Raw genomic sequence first — 25,297 nt, 5'->3', positions numbered from 1 at the left:
GGGTTCAGCACTCATTTTCTTGGTTGTCTTGACTTCTTTGAGCTGCTGAGCCTGTCTCACCTTTTCTGTGCCTGATGTAGAATCCAAATTAGTTAAGAAGAAATGGGATTTCAAATTCAGTTTCCTCTCTACAGGAAGGATGGCATCAGCTTAAATTCCTTTGATATAATTTTGCTTCTTTAATCCTTCCTCTGCAATCTGTTTTTGTATACATTATATATATGAATTCTGGGACTGGAAATCTTGCCTAATGTAAGTTAAAGACATGACAAATGAACCTGACATTTTTCCAAGGAGGGAACCAGTGAACATATTGTATTTATAGCAGGAGGAATGTAGTTTGTTGCTTGTAGAAGAAAAATATGTGCTGTATGAGAACTTTGGTGCTGGAATATGATAAGTGTGTTTAGATGTGCTTGTTTCAAATGAGGATTCTGGGTTCAAAGGAGCCAAACAGGTTCCCCTGGAAGCTTGAGGAAGCTTGAGTTTCCCCTAGAAGCTTCACTGAACAGGAGATTTAGGCTCCCAGAAGCTCAGATAGCAAGATGAAGAGTGTCACAGTGCAAGTTTGAAACTGCAGTGTCTCCAGGATTGTCTCTGGGCAGAGTGGGAAAGAATGTGATGAAGGAGCTTCTGAAGGCTGGATCTGGAACAATTTCATTCGTGTTAATGGTAAGACTTTGCCTGCAAGCTGAGAGTTCACTAGCTGGAGTTCTCAAACACAGATGTGCAAACATGCAGAAAAAATTGATTCAAGCCAACCATCTCTGCAAGCAGCCCTTGGCTGCTGTCACCTCCTGCAGTTGGGCAGGACTGCAAGAGGAGACAAGCCCAGGTGATTCAGGTGCCCAAGTTGTTTCACCTGCATAAAGATGACAAAAAGTCCTTTCCTTTTTTAAAGTTTTCAGTCTTTATGAGGGTTTCCCCTGAACACAATGAGAATTGCTTGGATGATGTTCCTTTGACTTGCTTTGTAGAAGTGTAAATTTCTATTTTCATACCTGGGTATCTGGTCCAGTGTGAGTAAGTTGGGGTGTTTTTTTAACAGTGCACTACTGACACTCAAACTAGTTGTGGCTAATTCTTGAAAGATTATTTTGTTGGCTTTGTGTCATGGGGGAAATAATCACAAAGCTTAGCTTCCTGAATGTAAGATGCAGTATTTTTCTATCTTTCTTCTGAATAGAAATGCTGACTCTACAACTTTTGACTGTTGAAGTGCACATCAGAACCAGCTTATGGCACTGATCTGATCCTTTATTTAGCAGAAATAGTAAACACTAGAGTGGTCTGGGCCTGATGGATAGCTAAGGTCATAGTAACTTCCATTGTAGATGTTTTTTAATGGAGAGGGTGATTTCCTAGACAGATTCTTAGACCTATACTTGGCTCATGTGGCTCAAGGAGGAGTCCTTTTGGTTCAGAGTTGTACCTTTTGTCCTTTCTTGTCAAGTTGGGAAAATGATGCCTTGTTTTGCTCTAATAAAGAATTCACCTGGTTTCCTCTCTGCATCCTAATTGCTCTCTAGGGAGCACTAAAGTGTGCTTAAGCATATTGTAACTGTTTGCTTGCAGCTCCTGCTGTATGTGCAGTAATGCAAAGTGTTCCATCTCTGCCCTGTGCTGCAGGCTGGCATGATTCGCACGGACAAGGACGAGTTCTTCATCGAACCTCTGGAGAGGGGGGCCCAGGAGGAGGAAGAGGGAGGAGGCAGAACACACGTGGTCTATCGCAGAGCAGCTGCCAGGAAGCAGCTTCCTAGTGAGAATGTGGATACTGTGTACAAAGGTAAGGCGGGCTCTGGGATGAGGTGCAGCTGAAGGCACGTAGCCAATGCGATCTGCTACCTCTGGCTTTTTTATCCTCCAAAGTGGAAATGTGCTCTCCCTCCAAGGAGGGAAAAGTAGGGAACGTGTTGAACATTTTCTATGGGCTAAGCAAACATTGCAGTGGCCAAAACCATCTCTAGGATGGTGGCACTGTCTTTGCCTTGAGGAGTTTCCTTGGCTCCAGAGATGGCCAACGTGAAGTCGTGTGTCCCCCCAAGCCCTGGGTCAGAGCAGAGGAAGGGGATGGTGGGTGACACCAGTGCAGAGGTGGCTGTGGCTGCTGGGACAGGTGGCAGTGCTGGCTTTGCAAAGTCTGTGTTGGAAGGCTGCAAGCAGGACACTGAGGCTGGCACGGTACATGGGCTTTATTGACACTGTCTTCACTGGGCTGCATTAGTCACAAAAAGAAAAGAATGGTATCTCCAGTACGAACACAAACTTTCTGGATTTATTTATGTGTTGCAAAGTGTGGAATATAATGTACTAAGTATGTGATAGACAGTGATGGAATAACAAGAATTAAATATAAACACCCATTCTGTGTAGTGTTTTCTGTTTCTCTGATAACTGCTTGGTTATTGCACCTTTTTTTCTGAATAAATAAGGGATGCAAATCTGCTAAGAGGATGTTTTGACAGCTGATGTTAACACTGAAATTAACTGGGTCATTTGAGTGGAAACAACAAAATAGATACATTTTTGTTCCAAATGAGTGTACCAAACTGCAGAGTTGTTTGTCACTCATACCCTAGTATTATCTTATTTCAGTATAATGGGGTTTCAAGTATAGGAAGAAAGGAACAGAGAGCCACAGGGATGAAGCACTGAAATTAGGGCCACATGAACAATATAAATTTCCCACTGTTCAGGTTGGAACAAGAATTAAAAAGAAAGCAACCAATAGCAATCAACCAACTTTTTTTCTCCACTTTGGAAATGACCTGTGAATTTTGTGACTAATACAGTGCTTGTCTGAGTTGTTCTTGTTGCCTTTGTACTCACTGTGGAGCAGATCTGGGTAATGCAGGAGTCTGAGTGCCACAGTCCCAGAAGGGCTGGATGGTAGCTATGGTGGAAGCTGCTCTATTAGTGAATGTTTATAAAATTATTGCATGTTGGAAAATACCAGCCGTTCACTGCGTTTCCTCTTAAACAAAAGAGACTTGATGTTGTTCACACCTTATGGCAGTATTTTTGGTTTTGGATGGTAAATATTCCTCAGGAGTAGGAGTCTGGTACACAGAAAAGCACAAACTGTAGTTCAGCTCCAGTTACTGGCAACCTGGTACCTGCTGGAGGAGGCTCTGACAGCAGAGGCTGAGATGCAGCCTGTACCTGGCAGCAAAGCCACACGCCGTGTCTGATGCCACCAGGCTTGGTGTCTGTCACCTCCCCTGTGTCAGGGCTGGAGTCTGTAATCTGTGGTAAAAAGGCACAGAGTAATCACAGCCACCAGCCAGCACTGTGGGATTGAAAAGCAAAAGGGAGGCTGGGCTGAGAAGCAGCAGTGACCTTGTCTGGTACAGCAGGTGTTGGGGACAGGTAGGAATACTTGTGATATTTCGAATTTTTAAACTGAGGAAAGAATGCTAAGGGTAGTAATCTTGCCTTTTGCCTCATCACCTTTTGATTTAGAAACTTGACTGAAGATTAGTTTTTATTTTGGATAAAAAACCCCACTGTTACCAAAAATCAGTAAAAATAAAAACTGTACGGTAAAGGGGATTTTTTCCATGAAATTGACTTTGGCTTTAATAAAAAAAGTAAACAACCACTTGAAAATGGTTTGTTCCCTACATTTTTTTTTTATTAAACCTGGCTTCCCACCTCTGATTGCTCTAGGCAAAAGGCATGGACGGGATGTGCTTTCAGAAACTGAAATTTTATTTTCCACTTGGTCTTTTCCCAGAATGCATTGAGTTTTGGTTAACAAACACCAAAATATTTAGTGATTGGGCATTGATAAGCACACTCTGCTGTGTGTTTCCTTAGTGTTCTAAACTGATTGATGGGCTGAGATAGGAAATACTTAGTAGGGCACTTTCAGCATGCTGTATCTATTAAAAAAAAAAAAAAAAAAAAAAAAAGGTTAACCAAGAGCACTCCCCCTCTTTCCAACATCCCTGGAGACAAGTGCATTGTTGCCAAATCCCATAAATTTACATGTGATGAATTGCAACACTTGGACTATTTTTAAAGGTTCAGCCTCCAGGAATCTTATGAATATGTGATGATTTTTTTTTCCCTAGGTAAGCTTCTGGTTCTTTTAACTGTTGATAAAAATTTGTAGTTTCTGGCTGTGTAAATATTTTAAGGTAATGTGTGGCAAACAAAATCTATGTATTCTATAATTTTTAAAACAGCATCTTTTAAAATCCCATGATATGTTAATTTAATCCCATGATTTGGGAGGGGATTGTGAGTCATGATTTTTGAATGTTTTGGTTTGGATAGATAGATAGAAATTCCTTATAAATATTCCTATCTTTGGCACTCTTTTCACAAGAAATAGGACAAGCTGTTCTCTTCTCAGCGAAACAGGAGGTGAAGGAATTGAAAACTCCATGAACTTGGAGTTGAGAGGGTCAGTCACCATTTCAAAGCCTTGGGTCTGCAGTGGGAAAGGCCACGCTGGACCTCACAGGGCACAAGGGTTTGGGATTTGCTGCTGAATGCAGTTAGTTTGGAGGGTGGTTTGTTGAAGAACTCAATGCCCCAAGGCAACGTGCATCCCCACAGCTGCCCTGGTAGAGAGCTCCAACACGGGGCTGTGGGACAAAGGTCCCCGAGGCTGGGGGGCAGCTGAACACCCCAAAAGGCAGCCAGGACTAATGGAAGACCCATTGACTGCTTGGGAGTGTGGATTAAAAAAAAAACCACCTCAAAAAAATTGCATTTTCCACACCATGGAAATAAATTCTAAATTATGTCAACAGATGTGGTGAGATGGACCTGACAGCAGGGTTTTTCTAGCATCTTCCATGTACCGTTATCTATCTTTTATATTATAATAAGAAAAACCAAGGTTCCATCTGTCTAAAAATTGTAAACAAGCAAACCCCAAAACCTCCTAAGCCCTGCAGAGATCAAGGTGTGCATCTTCTGTTATGAAGGCTCTGCTGACGTGCTGGGTTTTGAAAAGTGGAATGTGCTGGGAGAGATCTGCCCTGCCCTGGTTCCAGACTGTGCCAGATTTGCTTCTGCATTTACGTAAAACGTTATCAGAAGATTGGGAAATGTAACTACTTGTTTTGGCAACCTGAATCATTTGTTTTGACTGGTGTGGGATTATCTGGGGTTTGGGAGAATCGCAGAGTATGGGGTGTAATATTTCTGCCTGGTCTTCCCTCTCAAACAATGCTGGAAAAATGTAAGCATCATATTTTAGGAAAGTAATAATCTTCAGCAGAGTAGTACCGTGACAGTCTGTGTGAGCTCACTACAAATTAGGCTAATTGTTTCAGAAAGAGAAGTATTTTCGTGTAGTGGCTGAAATATTGCAGGTGTGGTGAGAATAAATCCTATTTTCTCTGGCAACTGCTTTTAGTGCTTGCGTACATATAATAATTTATCTTCCTCTAGATAAAAATAAGCATCGTGTTGAACATATTTTAATATTTCCAGTTGAATTCCTTCTTACAAACATGAGAAATGTTCCTTGATAGCAGTAAAACTACCTACATAATAGAATTGGAATTAAATAGATAAGCTAGAGTGGGTTGTTTTTTCGTGAAACTGCTGGGTTTTTGCTTTGGATGTTCTTTGGATGTTAACTGAAGAGGTGGTAATTATTTAATTAATGGTTATGATGAGGCCTGGAAAGCCAGCTTGATTTTTGCCTCGAAAGGCAATCTGATTATCAGGCTTGTAAGCTTTAATATCACATTTCTCCACCTAAATTACTGTGTCTGTTATGTTGATCAGCTGAGAGGAAATGATTATACTAAAACTCCTTAAGGTTTGCCTTTTCTCTGAAAAATGTTCTTTAAGTACTGTGCTCTGAGTTTTATTGTATTATTTGATTGATGAGAAACAGAAACTCAGCTTTAGTGACAGTTTTATTTACTGTGCAGATGAAAGATGACCTTAGCCAAGAACAGTTTATTACTGACGAAGACAGTAAGGTAACTCCCCAAATGTGCTTAAACCAGAAAGTTTTCATTTCTGTAAGTGCCAATTAAATCCCTTGGAATGGCCAAGCAGAGTCTGACACAAGTCCCATCAGGAATAGCTCTGGGCTGACAGATGGACAAACCCACAGCTCTGCTGGAGACTTGTGACCCCTTCCCATGGCAATACTTGGGATTGCTGGAGGTCAGACCTGCAGAGGAGTTGTGCCTTGGTGCTGAATGATGTGATCATTTAATGTAACCCTGTGATTTATTTCCTGGGGCAAACCCCATCACTTTTTTATTACTTTTTTTTTGGTAAATTTTTCAACTGTTTCTTTTTATTTTTACATTGAGGGGTTCTAACATCCCCCTGGCAGTAAGCACATGCCAGTCAGATAAAAAGACAGAAATAATTTGCTGCTTCTGCTCAGTAGTGGTAGCCAGCTTCTTTCTGATAGACCCAAGCTTCATCAGAACAGAGCTTGTCCTCAGTCCTCTCACTGGCATCTCCTGGCCCACCACAATGCAAAAGGACAACACTCTTTGACATTTAGGAACCCTAAAAAGTTAGGGGCCAATTCAGCAGGAGAGAAATCCATGTGAATTTAAGCTGAAACAACTCCACTCTAGAAGTTTTTTGAAAAGATGAGAGTTAAAAATATGATAAAGTTGTAACAACTCAGTTGCCAGAGCTTTGTAGGTTTTGGAGATGATATTTCAGAGGAAGACTCCTCCATCATAGTCCATCAAACTGTCAATGCCATTGATTTACTAATGTATTTAAATTACTCTTTAGAAACCAGTGTGCATCTGGTGTGTATTTTTCTGGATTGCCTGAAACGGCTCAGATTGGCTGCTGGCTGGCCAGCTGCCATTCTAATTTACACAAACTTTCCTGGTTACCTTTGCAGGGGAACAGTTTCTTCAGGAAACTGAAGTTTCTCCAAATCCAATCAATATTTCCTCTCAGCCTGCACTCTTGCTGATTAATTACTGCTCCCTTATTTTGCAGTCAGTAAGACTCTGATGACAATATTTTTTGTCTCCTTCCTACATCATCTGTGCATGATAAATACATCTGTCTTTCTCTCCTGTCTTGGGTTTTCTCTGAATTCCACATTGCAGATTCATGGGGATTTCTGGGAAGAGGAAGATTGAGAATTCAGTGGCAAATCAGCTTTTGATTCAGAAGCAAGGTTAAGCACTCAGGGGAAAAACAAGTCTCCAGAGAAAGTGGTCAGTGGTCTTAGGCCATGGTTTGCCACCCTTCCCAGCCACCTGCATTACAGCTGATCAGGCAGTTCTTTGCTAGCACAGGCAAATGAGATCCATGCAGTAATTCTGGGGAAAAATCTAAAGGTTTCTACTTTTACAATAGTGCAGTAAATCATATGGGGTGACCAGGTGAAGGCTAATCAGCAATGCTTTTAAATGTACTTGATGGGAAATGCCAGGAATAGCCCATTTTTCTCCAGAGCTGAGGGAGTTTTCTGCCGTGGACTTCCTTAGTGGGTGGCCTTAGCTGGGCCACAGAAGGGTGTCAGGTAAAAAGTCAACCTTCCCAGTGCTCCTGGGGTAGTCAGTTTCATTTTGCCTGGAAATAAAATTATTACTAAATGAGTTGACTTTCTTTTTTCTTAATATCACTAATTTTGCTCAGATTTTTCGATGGAGATGTGCTCATGTAACTACTGATGCGTGGTGAAGCATATGCATATCAGGACCACAGCAAAGCTGTGTGGGCTACCTTTGCAGTGTGCTTTTTTGAATTTTGGAGTGCTTTGGGAAGTATATTCCATCTTCAAAGGATTTTTCTTTTAATTAAACATCTCCTTTTTCCAGGTGCTCTAAATAATTTCCGGAATTATTGAACGTTCAATTAAATAGTTTCTCATTATTATTTCTTCATGATATCAAATCTGTAGTTGCTGCAGCACCATTTTGTTTCACTAGGAACACAAATCCTCTTGTACAGAGGTAAAAATTGGTGGGGTGGCCTGGAGCTGGAGCAGAGCTGCCACCTGGGCCAGCTCCACTGCAGGCTCTTGGCACTGAGCTGGCATCTCTCTCTCCCACACACCCCACCAAGCTGGAATAAACTGTTGCTAAACTATTATTATCTTCCTGGAATACAGGAACATAATAATAGTATGTGAAGCAGCTCAGTTTCTGTATTTGTCTCTGCCTTTCTCATTAGGCAGCTTTGAGGAAACACTTCAGTGCAGGCTCAGCTTTGAGCAGGTACTTAAATCAAATTGATTTCAGTGGGATTCAGGTACATACCTTAGGCTAAATGGATTTTTTATTCTGAATGGGTTTCTGTTGTGGTTATGAGGCAAGTTACTGGAGCAAGTTACTTCCATTCAGATATGCATTGATTAAGGGTGAAGGACTTAATTATTTGTACTTGTTTAAATATCACTGATTAGCCCGTATCGACAGCTAATATAAAAATAAAATTAATTTTATTCTCAGCTGATGAGTTTGTTTTAGCTTCTCTGCTAAATTCAAGCTCTATAAGGCTCTCCAAAATAATTGCTGTGAACAACTTATAGCTGGAGTTGAATATTACCAAATGTTGCTAAATATAACAAAATGATAATAAAGCTGATATTGGTCTATAAAACAAGTTTCCAGTTCTCATATGAATACTCCTGTAAAATTTTTGTGATCAGCTCTGTGAAAGTATTGAGAAAGCACTCATTTTACTTTTCACATCTTTCTATCAATTAATTCAGCTTCAGGGGTGTGTGAAACTGAGGTTGATTCATCACTTGTTTGTGTTTACATTTAGTCAACACTTACTTATAAAGACAAAACATTTTCAGCAGATTTCATTAAAGTTCATTTTTATTCTTCCTTCTAATATCCATTGATCTCACAATCCTTAATGGATTTAGCCTCTCAGTCTCCCAGGAGAAAAGAGAGAAGAAAATATTTGCCTTTTGGACGAGGGTGACATAAACCTTGTTTTCACTGCAAGCTGGCCCTGTGTCTTGCTGGTAAAAGCCCTGTGGAAGGGCAGAGTTCACTGGAGCAGCAGTTGGGAAGTCAGACCTTGCCTCCAGAACCCCAGCCAGAGCTCTCATGTGTGAGGGTGTGCAGCCGCCCACAGGCGTGTGGGGAGGTTTGCCTTATGAAAATGTATGTGCACACCCACAAGGTTTTTGCAATTTCACATTTACTGGTGTGTTTTTCTGTGAAGTGTCATCCTGTTGTGGTTTGTTTATTTACAAGCTGTGTTCATGTTGTCCAACCTGCTGAGAAAAACAGAGGATGGCGAGGATCCAGCGGGTCCTGCCAGGCTCAAAGAGGGAGAAACTTGTTCACAGAAAGACCTTAATATTCTGTCCTGACAAACTGAGAGTGTTCTGCAACCCATATCTCTGTTTAGGAAATGGATTCTGAAAGCGAGAATTCAAAAATATGGGTAGCATGTAGTGTTTGCTGTTTTGTACCATGGGATTCAAACCCTGTGTTTAATAACAATACACTAAATAGCATCTGGTAGGCACCACTAAAATAAGCTCTAGTAGAAAATGCCGATAAGTGTTTTCAGTTTAAGATGTTTTCTGACAAAAAGTGGCATAAATTTTGTCTGCTGTCCATGATGATGATGATGCAGTGGTTTGATGAGGCTGAAAGACATCATCAAGTGAAAGTGATGGGCAAGCCCAGAGCTGCAAGAGAGATGCATATCCTTCAAACATCTACATTTCTATGATTTCTCACATCAGGGGAGCCACATGTGAGGCCTTGTGAAGTGTCCAAGGATTAAAAATGTATTCCAGCTGGTTCTGACTGTTCTCAGCTGTGTGAGATGTGCTCCTCGTGGGCTGGCCAGAGCAGCAGTGCTGTGTGGTGCTGTTATCTTGGTGCTTGCAAAAGGGGCACTGGAAGGGTCTCTGCATTTACGGTGGTGTGAGCCCAGCTGGAGAATGAGAAACAAATGGCTTGGTCTTACTCTGCACTGATCTTCATGGTTGCCACCAAACACTTCCCTACACCGCTGTGTTGCTCATGTTCAATGCTGGCTTAAAGGAGAACCTTTCAGTGCCCCAGAGCTGGTGCTGCAGTCTGACATCATTGGGCACCTCCAAGGCAAAAGCCTCAGCTGAAGGGCTGTTTGTTTAGCTGACTCTGTATATGGTGAATTCTGCATTGTGTAATGTATTTAAACACTGCATTATGCACTGTTCCCTTTAAAAGCTGTTCTTCCCCCTGCCCTAGAGCCCGAGCTAGGACTCCTGCTTGTCCTGCAGCCACAGGTCCTGTGTGGGTCAGTGAGGCACAGCAGTGCTGGGGGAGCTGAGCAGGGCGGGCACTGCTGCTCACAGCGCTGCTGCTGGGGGGACTGGCAGGACACAGAGCACTTCTCCTAGACACAGTGAGAGGAGGATGCAGCTTTCTGGACCAGATTCTGCCCCTGGTGTGTGCCAGTGCAGGGATGAGCAGGGAAGCTCGTGCTTCTTGGATGTTTATGCTTTAGCCAAGCATGTGTTACACCCTGCAGGAGGTGGGCAGTGCACCTGTGGTAACCCGGTGGTTGGTATGAATGAGGTGCCTGGTCTGCCCATCCTTGGTTTACTGCTAAAGCCTGTGTTGGGTAATAACTTTCCATAACCATTTTTTGACTCTTCCTTATTTTTTTGGTGCTTTTTGTGTTTTGAGTTCCCTGAGCAGTGCTTGGGGCTGCTTGGACTTTTTAGGTAAAAATAATTTTCATTTGAAGAACAAGCAACAGCAGTGTTAACTTTCCTTTCAGATAGTGCAAGGCTCTTTTCCCCTGTGCTTTCCTGAAATTCTAAAAGGCAAGAATGTCTTAGCCCAGGAGGAAAACAGCAAAGTTTTTGATTATAGTTGCTTTGGATCTGCAGTTTGGTAACAGTAGTGAATTAATTTCTTCTTGAAAATTTTTGCTTTTCCATAGAGCAGAAACACTGTTTTTAAACAGTGGGTAAGTGGGATAAAGCAGCAACAGAAACTGTTACTGCAAACTAAGAATGCAAACTCTGCTTTTTCTAAATGATCATGTTACAAATGATTTATAATTATTTTTCTAAATATTTTGTCCCAAACTCTGTAGATCATAAAGTCCCACATACATGCTTGCTGGTAATAGCTTGAATTTAAATATCTTTGCTCATTTGAATATAAACCTCGGGAGTTGTTTTACTTAACATTTGCATATTAGATAACAAATGGTCTGTCAGCAGGACTGGCTTGGACCATGATGAATTTTCAAGCCAAACAATGGCTATTTGTTAATATAGAGGTGTTTTCTTAATCCCTGCAACACTGCCTGCACACACCTGCATCCTGATACTCCATTACTGAAACTTTACGATTGTAATAAGAGCAAAGGCATGGTCTGGTAATTGGTTTAAAGCAGTGTAACACCCTGCTAATGACAGTCCCCTCTCTCACTGGCCACAGTCTCTTGCCAGCTGTTGCTATCTGAGCCTCATTGCTGGAAGGGATGTGCAGCCACCAGCTGGAAGCTGTTGGGTGTTCCAACAGAGGCAAGGCAGGCAATTGAATCACTGCATTGCTTTCCTCAATGCCCATGGAGACCCTGTGCTCTACTGACTGCATTTCTGGAAAGAGACCCTCAGAGAGTGGCACCGGTGTCCACTCTCTGGTGTCCACTCGTCCCATTCCTGTGCAAAAGGTGACGTCTTGCAGACCAACAGGTTCTTGATGTTCTGTATGATATTGTTGCTCAGCTCATGGAACTGCAATGCTTGTTAATGGGTTAAATACTGTGTATTTCATTTGTCAGCAGGTTCTCTGATTAAAAGCCTGAGATGTATCTTTGCTCTTCCTTTTATCTCTGTGTTTTTGAGCAGTCTCTTCCTTGTTCCAGCTCTCCATGTGTGCTTGGACCATCTGGCACGGCTCGGCTGCCCGTCAACGTGTGCTGCTTTCAAGGGGAAAAATTATTAATCACAATCTGGATGGTGAGGGGGTTAGGGGTGGGTTTCATTTCCACTTCAGAGCTGGCAGTTCCACAGGTAGGCAGCTCTTCAGGGGAGGTTTCTCAGCAGCCTTTCGCAGCATTGCCTGATGGGTGTGTGAGGAAGGGTGGCCAGAAATCCCGCAGGAGCAGGTGGGAGGGAGGAGCTGGGAGCAGCGGTCCTTGGCGGCTCAGCCCCTCCGTCCCTCGCTGCTGTCCTGCTGCAAGAGCCTCAGAATCACCTTCTTTAGCACTGCTGGGCTCCAGACAGTTGTCCTTGGATCAAAATTAATTTCCCTGGGCTCTGCTCCATTTTGCAGGGTTTGGTCATTACAGACTGTCAATTTTAGGAGACATGGGCTGTTTTTTTTTCTTGGTAACACTAATATTTTAGCATTGCTTCAACAATCATGGCTTTGTAAACATTGGAGTGATTATTTACAGAACATTTGAGGAAGGATTCTTTTACCCAAAGAGTGAGTTGCACATAAGACATGCTCAGTCTAAAAGTAACCTGAAAAGACAAGCCTAATGGTGATTTCTATGAACTGCCACCTGTGGGAAATTTCTAAACTTGTAGTCTCATCAAGTATCTGTGCACTTTGTGACCATGTCTGTTTGCTTGTCAAGGAGATCTTTTTTCCTGTGGTACTCGTGGAGGCATATTGCAGTTGTTGAAGGTGTTTGCAGTGAGAGACACCAAAAAAATGTTTTGTGCCTGAAGCAGCTGCCTCCAAAATGCCCATCCCTGCACCTCCTTCAAAAACCACCTTGCATGCTTAACAGGGAAGGTTTACCTTGGTGCTGCAGGGCTTTATTTTAACTTTTAAAGAAATATTTTTTTTAAAAAAAATAATTTTTAAGAATTTAAAAAATTTTTTTAAAGAAAAATTTTTTCTTTTTTCTGTCTCTTTTTTTTTTTCTTTTGTGAAGTATTTTAGGAATAAATGGGTGGTGTGATTTTAAGTGATTCATGTTTTTGAACGGGACTTTGGATGTGGGGAGTAATGACATTTTGGAAATGCTGTTCTTCAACAGACCAGCAAACTCAGGTCACTTTGTGGGAAAGCATCTGATCTGGTGTGAATGTTAGCAACAGTATCTAAATAGTGACATGGGAAGCTGCTCTTGCCTGACTATTAAAATATGTGAAATTAGCAAGCAGTGACAATTACCTCTTGTGAGCTGTTTTGTTGTTGCTGAGTGGGCAGCAATCACGGTTGTCTAATTGAGCTTTGCTAGATCATAGTGTTCAGAGTTCATTCATCCAACTGGGTTTCTTTCTTTCTAGGGTTTTCCATTTTTAGAGAGACCCTGTTATATATAGTAATGAACACATTGCAGTCGTGCATGCCTTTTTCCCTGTGGAGCAGGGCAGAAGTTTGGATCTCGTTTTACAGAGCTCTCGCTTACATTTTATTCACAATGAAACTGGGGATGCCAAACCCTAGATATTTGGGGCTTGTATCTAATTTTTTATGTGGCTTTTAAAGCAGATTTTTTCTTCAATACATTAAAAAAATGTATTTCTTGAGGTTGGGAAATCAGACTTTTTAGGAGCCTGAGCTTAAAATAATATATTGTCCAAGGCCATAGATTAAATCTCTGCTTGAGTCCTTGTTCGCAGACTTGCTGGCTGTTCTTTTTGCCAGTTCAATGTAGCCTTTTCCCAGTCCCTCTTAAGAAATTGTTGACTAAAGAGCAGGCTGAAAATCATACATGTTGACTTCATATTCTACTTACAAGCTGAAGTATTTTTGCTGTGTTTTTCTTTAAGCAGAGCCTCTGGAGACTTGTTAAACTACGAAATGGTTACAGAAAAGCAGCCCAAAGGTTCCTGCTAAAGGTATTAAATATCCTAGGAAGCCCCAAAAAGCTGCTCCAAGTTCAATGGAGTAAATATACAAAAAGGGGAAAATCTGACTTTGAGTCACTGTAAGATGACTTGAATATTATTACTAAATTTCCAGGTATTTTTCTAAGATATCCCAATTAAACGTCTGCAGAGAAATGGATGGTATTGACATTTCCATGGCAACCCATTGTAGCATTTCAGATATTAACCTGCAGGTCATATATTACTGAAGCAGAATATTTTTGGAAGGCTGGCAAAATCTATCAGTCTACTGCAAAATGTGCAGGCAACAACATAGCAACAAAATGCAGATAAGAAAACAGGCTTTGGAATAAAATCTGGGCTTGAAAGTTAAGTAGAAGTTTTGTTTAAGACTGCACAGGTGGTAAGTAACATCACAAGCCCTAAGGGGTTAATTGCTGCCATCTTTTGGCTGTGGGTCTGGTGTGTATTTGTGGCTTGGTGTGGAATAGAGGTGGGATGATTGCAAAAGTGTTGTAGCAACTCTTATTATCCTTTAATTCCAGGTGCTTGGGGAGCCTGAGGTGTTCCATTGTTCCACTGGTCATTGGTGATGGTGGTGGGATATGTGGGAAGGGCACATGGCCAGGATGAGTTGAGCCTTAGATCTCTGAGGAGGTGTTTACTGGTCCATAATGATGGATTGCCCACTGTTCCACATGGGAGCCTCTTACCAGACGTCCTGAAGAGAATTAGATGTTCTTTTGTGCTGCTGAAACCCTGGAGAAAAGTGCTGGCAAAGGGCAGAGTGTTCCTTGCAAGGAAACTGGTGTGTCTCTGGTATCTGGAGATTTGCAGCAGATAAGATGGATTGCACTGAGGATTTACAGACCTTGTGGGTCTCACGTCAGACAGCTGGAAAGCCTGATTGTCTCTGAAGTGACGGCGGAGGCATTTCCAAGAACCTTTGGAAGAAAGAATCCCGCTTGCTAGGAAGTCACTTTTCTTCCTTAAGATTATTTAATTTTTTTTTTAATTTTTTAAAGGAGAACATGGAGTCTTTGCAACATGAGATGGAACTGCACTCCCAGCAATAAATTACAGTGTCTCCTTCAAAATCCCCATAGGCAAGGCGTGCTATGTGATAGCTAATTCTCACAGACCTTATGAGAATGCATTTTCTGGGAACTGCCTTTGTAATAATAAATTACGGGTTGGCAAGTGGATAGGGTTCAGCCAAGCCATGCACTTGATCTTGTTCACACTTATTTTAATGGAAAAATTCCCAGTGAGTTTACTGGGGGCAGACCCAGTACAAGGCTGTGGGAAACTGGATGTCTGAATTTGCCTGAACTGCAAAGTGTCTTTGCTTCTGTTTAGATTAATTTTGTACCTTCTGGTTTCATGATTTATTTTGAGATTTTGTAACTTGAAGTTATGTTAAGAACTGAACAGTGAAAATATGACCTGTGTATTGCTAATGATTGAGTGTATATATGGATGTGATGGAATGGATCCAGGCATTCCTAATGAAGTTACACTGCACAGGTGCTTGCTCTCTAACATTCCTTTTATAACTGTTGAGAGACAGCAGCATCTTTCATTGTTCATGAAAGATTATCAAAGCCCCTTTGAAAATATATTTATTTTCCCCTGGTTTCCCACTGTGCAGCTTGCAGAGGTTGTGTGCTTTGTGCTGCTTTCCAGTTGCAGCAGATGTGCTTTCACCATTTAGGACACAGACAAAGACTTGTGACAATATCATACACATTCACCTCATTTGCTCTGAATTCAGGCAGTTGTTTCCTGCCTTTAACATTGCAGCCACCAGGAGATGGGTTTTTTCCTCCCCATTTATGCTTTGTCAATAGCCTCCCTTATATCAAGCAACACATCATTAGTTTCAACCAGTTCAGCCAATTTGTCATTAATGAACCAGATAAGAAACTTCCAGATCACAAGTGACCAGGTTATTTGTCATGGGATTTCAGTGCTGCTCCTTTTTGTTTTAATGAGCACTTTCTTGTCTCACCTGGGCAGGTGCTCCTTCCTCCAGCCTTTGTTGGATGCATTCAGAGGTGGGGTCTAATTTTATTAAGCTCTGTCAGTAACAACTGCACCTCCACTCCTCCTTGTGCTTTCCAAATAAATAATTTTCTCAATTTTCTTTGTACAGCTCTCTCTTTAGATATACACTCCACTGTGCTCAATCTCATTATTCCATTCATACTTTGTTTTTAATCCAATTTTCAGGAAATACACAGTGCCTTCTTTTCCTATAGTACTTTCCAAAAATCAGTGCTTTTTGTGCATTAGAAGTATCTTTTAATTCCTCCACTGCAATTTTCTGACAACTTCTCAACTGATTTCAATAATTGATTGAATTCACATTGGGCTGTGCTTCTGTATGTTTCTTCAATTCATCAAAATTATTTCAGCTCTATGGTGTAGCAGCAAGAAGTCTAAAATTTTGACTCATCAACCCTGTTGTTACTGGTCCTTCCACTTCCTTTCTTTTTGTCTTGTCCAGTGAGCCACTTTTTTTTCTTTATTTTTTTAACAACAGTTGGTCTAATTTAGGTTTCCAGGTGATGTCTTGGTGATTCCTATGTTTCCCAGATGTCCTGGTATCTTTCAAGCTTCTCATTCACATTTTCCAAGGAACGCATCATGCCTTCTCAGTACTTTGACCATTTTATGCCAAGATGTCATGTTGCATGAGGCCTTTTACTGCACTCATTTTTTATTCTCCCAATTTATAGTGAAATTGTTGGAAGAATTTGATATTGTGTTAGCATTTAGAATAATTTTTCGTTCATGGGCAAATTTGGCTTGAAACACAAAACCTTGGTCCCCAGATCCCAAAATATCCATTCAATCCAAGCAAAGCACATATTCTAACATAGCTAAAAAGGATAGAAATACATTTCCTGGGCTAACACTAAAAACATCCTGGAGTATTGGTCTCTCCACATTCTTCCAGAAATCATTGTCATGTGCAAATACCTTTCTCACTTCCTTCATAATAAAGGTAAATAGTTCAAGTTTTTAAAAACAAGCTTAAAGTTGTTCAGATACCCAGGAGAAATCACTGTCTTCAGCCTTTATAGAAAGGATCTCAAGAAGATAATTTTATTGGTTTCAGGATCTGAAGGGGGAATCAATAAGGCACCTATAGGCTTTGAAGTTCCTGGTCTGACCTCTGTATTCCCATTAGCTGCTCTCCTTTTGTTTCTCCCTCTCACACTCATCTTAATGACAGTGTAAACCCTTGGACTTCATTTCATTTCACATTTTGCTCTTAAAAACACCCACAAAGTGCTTAACAGGATGTTTCAGAAACACTGCCAAGAGCTTGGGGTGAATTTCCTTCCCTTGGAAGTGCTGACCTCAGGCTGGAAGAGGAGGCTGCTGTGGAAATCCAGCTGGGATCTGCTCTCCCTTTGCAGAGGGGTCTAAAGACACTCCACAGCTGCAGGTGCTTCCTTTGCTCCGGGCTCTTGCCCTTCGCAAGGAGGAAACTCCTGTGTTTAGAGTGGCCACGTGGTGCCCTGTCCCTGCCAGTGAGGGGCTCTGCTGGCTCCTGGGCAGGCTGGATGAGGACAGCAGCACAACTCCCCTGATCCCTGGGGAAGAGCAGCTCTCGTGCGTGCCCTGTGCAGTGCTTCCCTGCCAGCACGGTGGGCAGGCAAGGTGGGATGGCACGGAGAGGAGTGAGGAAGCAAGGCAGGAGTGCCATTTAGTGTCTGCTTGTACAGAGAAATGTATGCTTGCAATATGTTTTGCCTTCTGCCGGCAGTTCTGGTGTGAAAAGCAGCATAGCTTAATTAGGCAGTGTCAAGATACTCAAATCTTCCAATCTGCCTTCCAATCTGAAGTGTTGTTCTTTGCTGATTTAGCTGTATCTTGCAAGAAGTCTATATGCTTATGGCTAAATGATTGAGCTGCATGAAAAATTTCAGTGTCACCTGATTTTTGATGGATTTTTTAATAGGACTTGGACAAATCTGTCAGGCTCTGTGGATCATCATTCTGTCAGGATTTTCCAAAAAAGGATCTGTGTGTGCTATGACCAGAGTGAATCTGCAGTATCCAAGTTGTGTGGGATTTAATATGCAAGACTGGGACTCGGTGTGCTGCATGTCCTGCAGCACAAGTCCACATACATGTTGTAATCCCAGCACATACCAGTTATATCCTGGTTGCTGCATGTGCTCAGGAGATTTCAGAGCACGCTCTTAACATGTGAGACAACACTGACAAATGTCCCAAATTTACTGGGTATGTGTGTGGCTCACTTGTTCCAGTATCTTGCAGCTGTACCAGATTTACTGGGTTTCTAGAGCTGGTTACCTTATGGCCAGTGCTTTTTCTTGGAGGAGTGGTTCAAAACACCAGTAGCTTGGTCAGGCATCTGGACATTTAGAAATGTGAGGCCAACAGCCAGTGTTCTCTAGTTCCATCTGGGTGAAATTTCTGTGAAGATAAAGAGCAGAAGCAGGAGAAAACCTGGATGAACAACATAATGTCAAAACCTTGGTCTCAAGCACGTACTGTTCCCAAGGGCTTTGTTAGCATTGTGCTTGATAAGAATCAAGTTTCAGTGGGTTTTGGATTGTGTTGTTGAACTAGATGAAGTGTTCTTTGCTAAACTTAGAATGAAGAAGACAAAAGGAAGTTGTTATTGGGTAAAGAATTTTTTTCTTACTAGAACCATCTTTCCCTGAAATATGAAAGATCCTTTCCAAATGCAAAAGTTATGCAAACATGTCTGAATATAGAAGTGAAACTGGAAAGCAGTGGGTTTCTTCTGCCAGTTTTGCAGGAGGCCACCCACAAAGGTATATCTTATTTTTTACTCTTTCTGGTTTTGTTTTTTTCCTTTCTGGAAAAATACAGAAAAATTTTGGCCAAAATCAGAGCCTATTTTGATTTTATAGCCTTTCTTATCAAAGCAGGATTGAAATGTAGCTTGAATTTTCCAAGTAGTGTCTAATTATTTGAAGGAAAAAAAAAAAAAGAATAAAGTTGCAGATTTGGTGTGCAAATGGTTTATCACCAAGGCTCTAAGTTCTTGCTTAGACAAATTCATACATATTAGCCTTTGTCTACATGAAATGGAGAACAATTTATTCAGACCGTTTGGTGTAAGCCATTTGCCTTCTTACTGTATTTTTGTCCTTGCTTTGAGTGTTTGATAACGGTTTCCTGTATTTAAATCAAAGTTTTGATTTGATATTTCCAATCTGTTTCTTAACTGCCGTATTCTCAAATTTTACTCATCTTTAAGAGGCTGTTACTTTTTATTCTTCAAATTATTTATTTTTCTATCCACTCCCTCTGGTCAAATGGGCAGGAAATGTAGTTAATTTCTGTGTAACCCACAGAAATGCAGGATTCCCTGCGGAGGGACACTCTGCAGTGCTCACAGCCCACCCCGCTCTCCTCACATCTGCTCTGCCTTCCATTGATGGATGATTTCTCAGCGCAAGCAAAGCCCTAGAAATGCAGTTAGAATGTGAGTTGTTTATTGTTCATTTAGCTTCAGAAGCCAGATATTCCAGATCCCTGCAGTCACTTGTATAGCAGTGTCAGTATCCTCTGTCTGCTACGGAAATTATCTCCTTGGTCCTTTGGTGCGCCCTGAGCCCCCGTCCCACCACTCCCTCCTGTGCATTGTTCAAACTCATTTAGCAGAATTCCAGAGGAAGAAATTCAACAATTTGCACTTGGAGCCTACATTGTAGTCTAAATGATCTCACTGCTTAAAAATGTTTTCTTGGGTCTAAGTTTAATAATTTTTCACAATCTATCCTTTGTAGCTAACCCTCCCCCACTTTCTTCTTAAAAAAATTCCTTCTCTTCCATGTGCCAGTGTTTTGTAGACATATAAGCTGTTATCAGGTTGTCTCAGCTATCTTTCAATCAAGATGTACTTTTTAGTTCCTGTAGATCATTATTTTTTTTCTTCATCTTTATGTAAATACAGAAATCGTACTAATGTAACCTCCTGTAGTTAAAGTGATGCAACCTCGCTGGTGTCGTTGTGTAACCTAGTTCTGTGGGAAGACAAACTCTGCTTGGGATAAGGCCCCTTTATCCCAGTACCCACACTGGTGCTTGTACTGATAATTATCACTCAGAAGGTAAGTGATCTAGGACAATAAACCAGAAAGATGCCTTTAAATGAACAAAGATTTCCACACCCTTAAAACAAGAAAAATATAGCAATGGGTAGGCAGCTTGGCAGCAGAGTCCTCAGCTGAGTAAAAGTGTGTCCTTGAGCAGAGTTCATGTTCTGCTGTGGTTTGGTGGTGTTGGATGGAGGAATGACTCTTATTCATACATTTGTATTCCCAAATAAGTCTCAGTGATTAAAACATCCTGACTGAGCACAGTTGTTTTTTATGGATTCAAAACTGGGACAAAGTAATGTTCAAGTATGGAGGCCGCTGTTAATCCTGCAGTGCTGTTTTGACACTAGGTGTAGTTATTTTCTGTAAGGGATGCTTTTCCAGAAGTGGTGTGGCTGTGTGGTGTTGGAATGGTATCACATCCTGACTTTGAATTAGAAAAGGGTTTCAGAGTTAATCAAATGTAATGACGACCAAAACCCTTAATAATGTGAGTGTTGGATTCCTAGGACTTGTCGTATGGAGGCTTTTTAAGAGTTGGAGTCATTAACTTCTTTCAGTTACACTGGTGATGGTCCAGAATTCTTCAAGGACATTGAGTTTATCGAGATTGCACTAAATATCTACTGGCACAACTGAGAGTTGACTCTAGTCCCACCTTTTTCTTTTCCATGTGCTAGATCATCTCAAAAAATGGGGAGAATGTGGCTCTCTGCAAAGAGAAAAGTAGCTCACTGAATGTCTGTGCTGTGGTGTATACTAACTAAAATAGGAACTGGTGCCAGAAAATTCCTAGCTAATATAGCCAACCTACCTCTTTAAATGGTTTGCTCATCAGTTCACTGCAGTTTTTGATTTATAAAATTATGATTTATTAAATCATAAATGTCAATAAGCTTTAAAGGATAGGTATTATCTAAAAAAATGTTTTGTCCAAAATAATAAATCCTTTATTGTTTCTAGAAATGGCACAGTAGAAATCTGTGTTCAATGCTAATCATGCATTAAGTTTTAGGTATTTAAATATGAGAATCTTCTGGTTATCTGTAAGTCAGTTATCTGTAACAGAGTCCTCCAAGTGGCTCTGTTGCAATGACACTGAGAACCAGACATCTCTGCATAGAGTACAGCCTCAATCCCTCTGAGGGTACTTCCCAGTATGAATATGTTTTGGTTTTGTCAATAATAAAAAAGACGCATATGCAGTAGTTCTAGTGCTGCATCTGCATTGCCTCCTCTTTCAAATTTGCACCAAGAAGTTTTTGCCCAAGGGCAGGGCAGGCTGGCCAGGACAGACCCCGTGGCACTGACTTGGGCAGCTGCCATCCGTGTAATCCTGGAGAAATCTACCTAAATCCTCCAAATCAGAATTTCATGCTCCCTGTATGAGGCTGGGTGTGAAATTTTAATTTGCACTTGTCAGTCTGAAGTAAGGGGAAAAGGGAAAGCAAAAAATAAAAGGCATATGATAAATTTCACACTTTCCCCCGAACAAAGCAGCGCGGTTCTTTCCTGCGGGCGCCTCAATGAATCTCCGTGTGGGCAGCTGGAAGCTGGCGGTTTATCTGCAGAGATGGCAGAGTTGTAAGCAGAGTGGGTAGTGTCAGCTATCGCTCAGTTTACATGGTGCTTCCTATTATTGAACTCGGATTTAATTTTGCTAAAAATTTGCCAAACCCTCCTGGTTTGGGCTGAAGGTTTTTTGTGTCAGGTGTCTGCCAGGGCTGAGTTATGCTGGAGGCTGGGGCCAGACTGGCTTTTGGCAGTGCTGTTCAGGCTGTACTTGATGAACAGAGTAAAAAAGGCTCTCCTGGGAGAAGCTACTTTGGGTTTTGTTTTCTGTTTGCACTCCAGGGTTTCCCTTCATCCCTGCTCTGATGACTGAACTTTCTCCAGGGCTTTTCTCTGATGCTCTAAGTAGATGTTTCACAGCCACTAATGAATCTGTTTTTACAGCCCTCCACAGGAAGAGAGTGTTTTTTCCACATCTTGTTGAAGAGAGAGCCAAGTAACCAGTGGCTGGAGTTGGAACTTCCCTTGTGTTCCGATTGGCCCATTTGAGGCACCTTTTTCTGAGTGTTTTAAACAGTCAGAACACATTGAGCAACTGTAAAGCCCGGCTGCAGATTGTGGAACTTGAATCTTTTGAAAATCCAAGGCTGGTGTTTCAAGCCAGATTGTTGCAGCACATACTTAGTGGTACCTGCACAGGAAAATCTTTGTGGTACATGTGATAGAGTGGAGTTTGCTTCTCCAGCACATCATTTTGTATCCCTTCCTTAGACACTTTCCAACATGCTTCTCATCTTTTGCAAGTGATAAAAGATATTCCATGGAAAACTATTTACTGTCCTCTCCTGAATCATGTCTATGCATGGTTATTGCTTGCATGGTCAAGGGCTCAACGGAAATAAGAGTATGTGAAGATCTAGAAATCAGCATCATAATACATAAAGGCTGGGGTTTTGGGTTAGGGTCACATGAGCACTATTAAAGCATTTTTAGTAAGCAACCTTTGTAGCTGAGAAAACCTTTGACACTGATGCTTTAGAGATTCTATTTAAACTTGGGATTTCTATTTTTCGGTATTAGAGAGCTGAAAGGATCACCAGTAATTTTTGCTTCCCATTGCTATGATTCATAGTGTTTTCTGATGGATTGCTGGGCAGTGATTGATTCCTGAAGTACTTCCAGTGGGAGTTCATCCACAGCTCAGTGAAATCATTGGTCTTCTTTAGCACCAGACTGCTGGAGAAGGCCTAAATAATCTCTAGTTATGCTATGGATAAGTGGTATTGCAAATGTCATATTGTAAATGTCTGAGCTTCTTTGACTGATTTTCCTCATTTAAAAAATGTTGCTGTTCAAAATGCAGTATCAAAGGATGTGCATTAAAATATTTAGTCACAGAGTTTTTCCTTTGCCCTGATAATTGTCTAAAAATTGGTGTGACAATCACTGCTTTCCTCTGGAAAAGGATTCGGAGCATTTTGTTGGTGTCTTTTTCTGAATCACTGTCAGGAGATGCCTTTTTATCTTTGTTGACTGTTTAGAGAATCTCAGGTGAGCAGATTCCTGAACAGCCAGCTGCATCAGATGCTCCAGCTGGGCACGATGACTCAGCCCATGGATAGTGACCTAGTTTGAGCTGTCTGCAGGGGAAGGTGTGTGAGAGGTTCTGGAGGTGTTGTAAGGATAACAACAGCCATGAGCTGGGTGTGTCAGGGAAATTCCACTACATCTGTGTAGTGTTTTTAGAGGACAGACCTCTGGTACAGCAGATCCCAGGATGGAAAGGAGCTCATGAGAAGCTAAGCTTTCCTAAACTGTACACAACTGTGCAAACTGTGCACTCGACCTTCCTACTGGATGTACTGAGTGGATGGTTCTTAAGGATGTGCAACATGGAAATATAGAAAAGGTTTCTCACTGGGGTGAGTGCATGAAGTTTGTGCACAATTTCAACTCAAAGGCCAATTTCCTGGCACTACTGAGCAAAGGCTATGGATGTAGCAAAAAGACAGGGAAGTCAAGCAGAAATGATTACTCTCCTGAAAGGAATAAGGGCAAACCACCCCATCTCATTTGCTGAGTTAAAAAATTTCAGTTCCTTTCTTAATTCCCAGAGATAATATTGAGGAATTCTTAGAGCTTATATGGGCAAGAAGGTACCTTTCCAAATGTTTTTTGTATTTACCTGTAAAGATGCCAGTGGTAGAAGGATGTTTGGCAGGATGGGAGGGCAGTAGATCTATACTTCATGTGGATATGGGAAAACAAAATGTAATAAATAATGGTTTTTTTGTTCATTGCTAGAAATTATATTTTATTTTAAAATCTTATCTATATTCCCTCATATAAATTTACCAACCTGCTCTCATGGTCGTTTTTCTGAAGTTAACCCAGATTTTTCAGTTAAAAAATATTTTCAAGTAAAGCAACATATGTCTAAGAAATGAATAGACAGTTAAATTGCCTCTATATCCCACAGTTTAATTAGTGAAAACAGTGTATATTTTATGCAGAGCAAAGAGATACGTTGGCTTTTGTGACTCTTAGTGGGATGCAAGATTTGACAGCTTGAATGTAGGTTACAGAGATTCAGTTCATTAGTGATACTAAGAAAGCAATTACAGTTTCTGGGAGACAGGTAAAGTCTCCAGTGACAGATTTTTAAGTTGTTGGCATTTGTTGCTCTGAATGTGTGAAAGACTCTTTCCTGTCTGTCTGTCTATCAATGTATCTATCAGTCATCTTCAGGGAGAGCTAAATGCACAAACTGATGACCAGGAGAAGTAGTAAATAACTGCTTTGGTTCTCTTCATTATGGTCACTTGTGACTGCTAAATTCTTAGTTGCTATTCAAGGACTAAATCTGAATCCTGATTTTTCTCCACCTTCCCCACTACAGAGTTCAACTAAGATTTTTTTTTTTTTCTCTGTTCTACATTACTTTGAAATGTGTTTGATGAGAATCAAAACTTTATTATACGTCAACATAAAGAGGTTTCCTAGTTGATCTTTTAGGCTCTCATGAGAGGGAGGACTTCTTTTGCATAAACATATTTTCCCTCTTTTTCTCCCCCCAGCCCCTGAAATCATGCTGAAAGCCCCTTCATAGCACTTCTCATGAAGGGCTCTGCCCTGGATGTATTTGCAGTTGAGTCCCCTTCAGCTGTTCTTAGCACATCATCTTCCTACATAGAAGCGACTTCAAATCAGAGCATCTCTTACACAGACAGTTGACTTTGGCAATCTATAGAAGGGAAATCAAATTTCATAGCCAGTTTGGGTAGCTTGAAGAGAACAAGCATCCTGATTATTTTTCCAGTGAGTTTAACAGGTGACCTACATTTTTAAGTTACCTGCTAAGTTACAATTTTTATACTTTTGCAAAGGCCTTGTTTTCAAAAATTACTGATCCATGCTTGCTTGAGAAGTCAGGCTTACTGAAGATATTTTAGGCACCAAAAAGCACTTGTAGCCTGAGAACATCCCAATTACTGAGCTTGTGTTTGGATTTTGATAGATAAAGCTACTTCACCAGACAGTGTAAAACACTAGCAATGCTTTAAAAATATAATTGGTTTAAGACTAATTTCTAATATAATGATGAAGTCAACTATCCTTTATTGCAAGAAAATGAGTTTTCATTTCTGTTGCTAATCATACTGAAATCAATCTTGGCTCACTGGAAGGTCATTAGGTTTCCATTTAGATGGTTTTTTAACAAGACTTAAAGTATTGCAACTTAATATTATTCTGAACTCTCTGAATTAAAAGAAGGCATAAATCAAGGCTGAATAGGCCCTAAATACACACTAAAAATAGTCTGGGATGCGTCTGACCTTTTCACAGTGGGTGGAAATCTGCCTGCTGCCAGCTGTTTATTTAAGCCAGTGATACTGGTTTTCTAGCAAAAGCTACCAGTGCTGGTAGGAAGGGAGAG

General features: G+C 41.0%; 1 protein-coding gene across 3 annotated transcripts in view; it reads left to right on the top strand.

Annotated features, from left to right (window-relative positions):
- ADAMTS2 (ADAM metallopeptidase with thrombospondin type 1 motif 2) overlaps positions 1-25,297 on the top strand; it is a 222,915-nt gene that overhangs the window by 110,139 nt on the left and 87,479 nt on the right. For all 3 annotated transcript variants that reach the window (XM_053990728.1, XM_053990729.1, XM_053990727.1), the window contains one exon: positions 1,630-1,789. In XM_053990728.1, coding sequence (XP_053846703.1) covers positions 1,630-1,789 — 160 coding nt within the window. The remainder of the gene's footprint in view (positions 1-1,629; positions 1,790-25,297) is intronic.

Source organism: Vidua macroura, chromosome 15 (genome assembly GCF_024509145.1).
Source record: "Vidua macroura isolate BioBank_ID:100142 chromosome 15, ASM2450914v1, whole genome shotgun sequence".
Taxonomy (NCBI): Eukaryota; Metazoa; Chordata; class Aves; order Passeriformes; family Viduidae; genus Vidua; species Vidua macroura.
The sequence above is the reverse complement of the archived record's forward strand: the minus strand, read 5'-3'. Positions and strand labels throughout refer to the sequence as shown.